The sequence below is a fragment of the Perkinsus marinus genome, assembly GCF_000006405.1.
Source record: "Perkinsus marinus ATCC 50983 genomic scaffold scf_1104296928270, whole genome shotgun sequence".
NCBI classification, from domain to species: Eukaryota; Perkinsozoa; order Perkinsida; family Perkinsidae; genus Perkinsus; species Perkinsus marinus.
Window position 1 is genome coordinate 1 of NW_003216872.1, and position 842 is coordinate 842.

Sequence of the window (842 nt, forward strand, 5' to 3'; positions counted from 1 at the left end):
AGAGGCAAAATTGGATGGGATCGACAGAAAAATGTGACCATCTTAATAAGATAAGCCAATATTATTGGTTAGGACTAGTCGGGTCACACTTACATTTCACAGTAGGAATCATCAAACATTCACCTTTCTCGGGGAAGCATAGATTTCCCATCGGACAATCCTTCGAAGGACATGGGGTCTCCGGTGGGGGTGGAGGAACTTCATCACGACCATGGACCATGACACCGATGACCAGGAGGATGGTGAAGAAGATCACTTTCAACATGGGAGAGTTCGACAAGAACGAAAGCTGAGTCACAACACATTCCAATTGTCTGCTCTAACCTCGTTACGCGGGTATTTAGCACTGCTCACGCGCTTCATGTGAAGTTCACGCCGGAAACTAATCTATGGCTCACTTCGCAGGACGCCGGAAATCAGCATCTATACTATAGATGCTAGTAGGAGTAAGAACTTCAAGCAATCTTACTGCCTACATCTGAAGAGGAGCCATCTCTAAGAAGACTGCAAAGTCCAATCCTAACAAGATGCTTGCGAGTACCGATGGTGAACCACTCAACTGCGCGTAAGCTCATAACTCGTTGGATGATAGAGTGTCTAGCCTGCACGCCATCAGTCATCTACTGCCGTACTGAATACAACTGACGAATGGAGAGCTACGCAACTCGGCTTGAATCAGGATAACCAACATTTCGATTCTCAGTCAATATGTTAGTGATTTGTCTATTAAAATAACATTACACTGAGTGGATCCCGCGCCGGTTTCGCCAAGAAACCCAACCCATCGCTCTAACGAATTGCGCGCGCTGGGCTACCGGGGTCGAGTGTCCGCACACAACGGG

General features: G+C 47.3%; 1 protein-coding gene across 1 annotated transcript; it reads right to left on the reverse strand.

The window, feature by feature from the left end:
- Nucleotides 1-93: 93 nt before the first annotated feature.
- Pmar_PMAR022713 (hypothetical protein) lies at nucleotides 94-265 on the reverse strand (the record flags this gene model as incomplete). Its single annotated transcript, XM_002788343.1, has 1 exon — nucleotides 94-265. A coding segment is annotated over one exon (172 nt), but the record flags the coding sequence as incomplete, so codon positions are not given.
- Nucleotides 266-842: the final 577 nt, after the last annotated feature.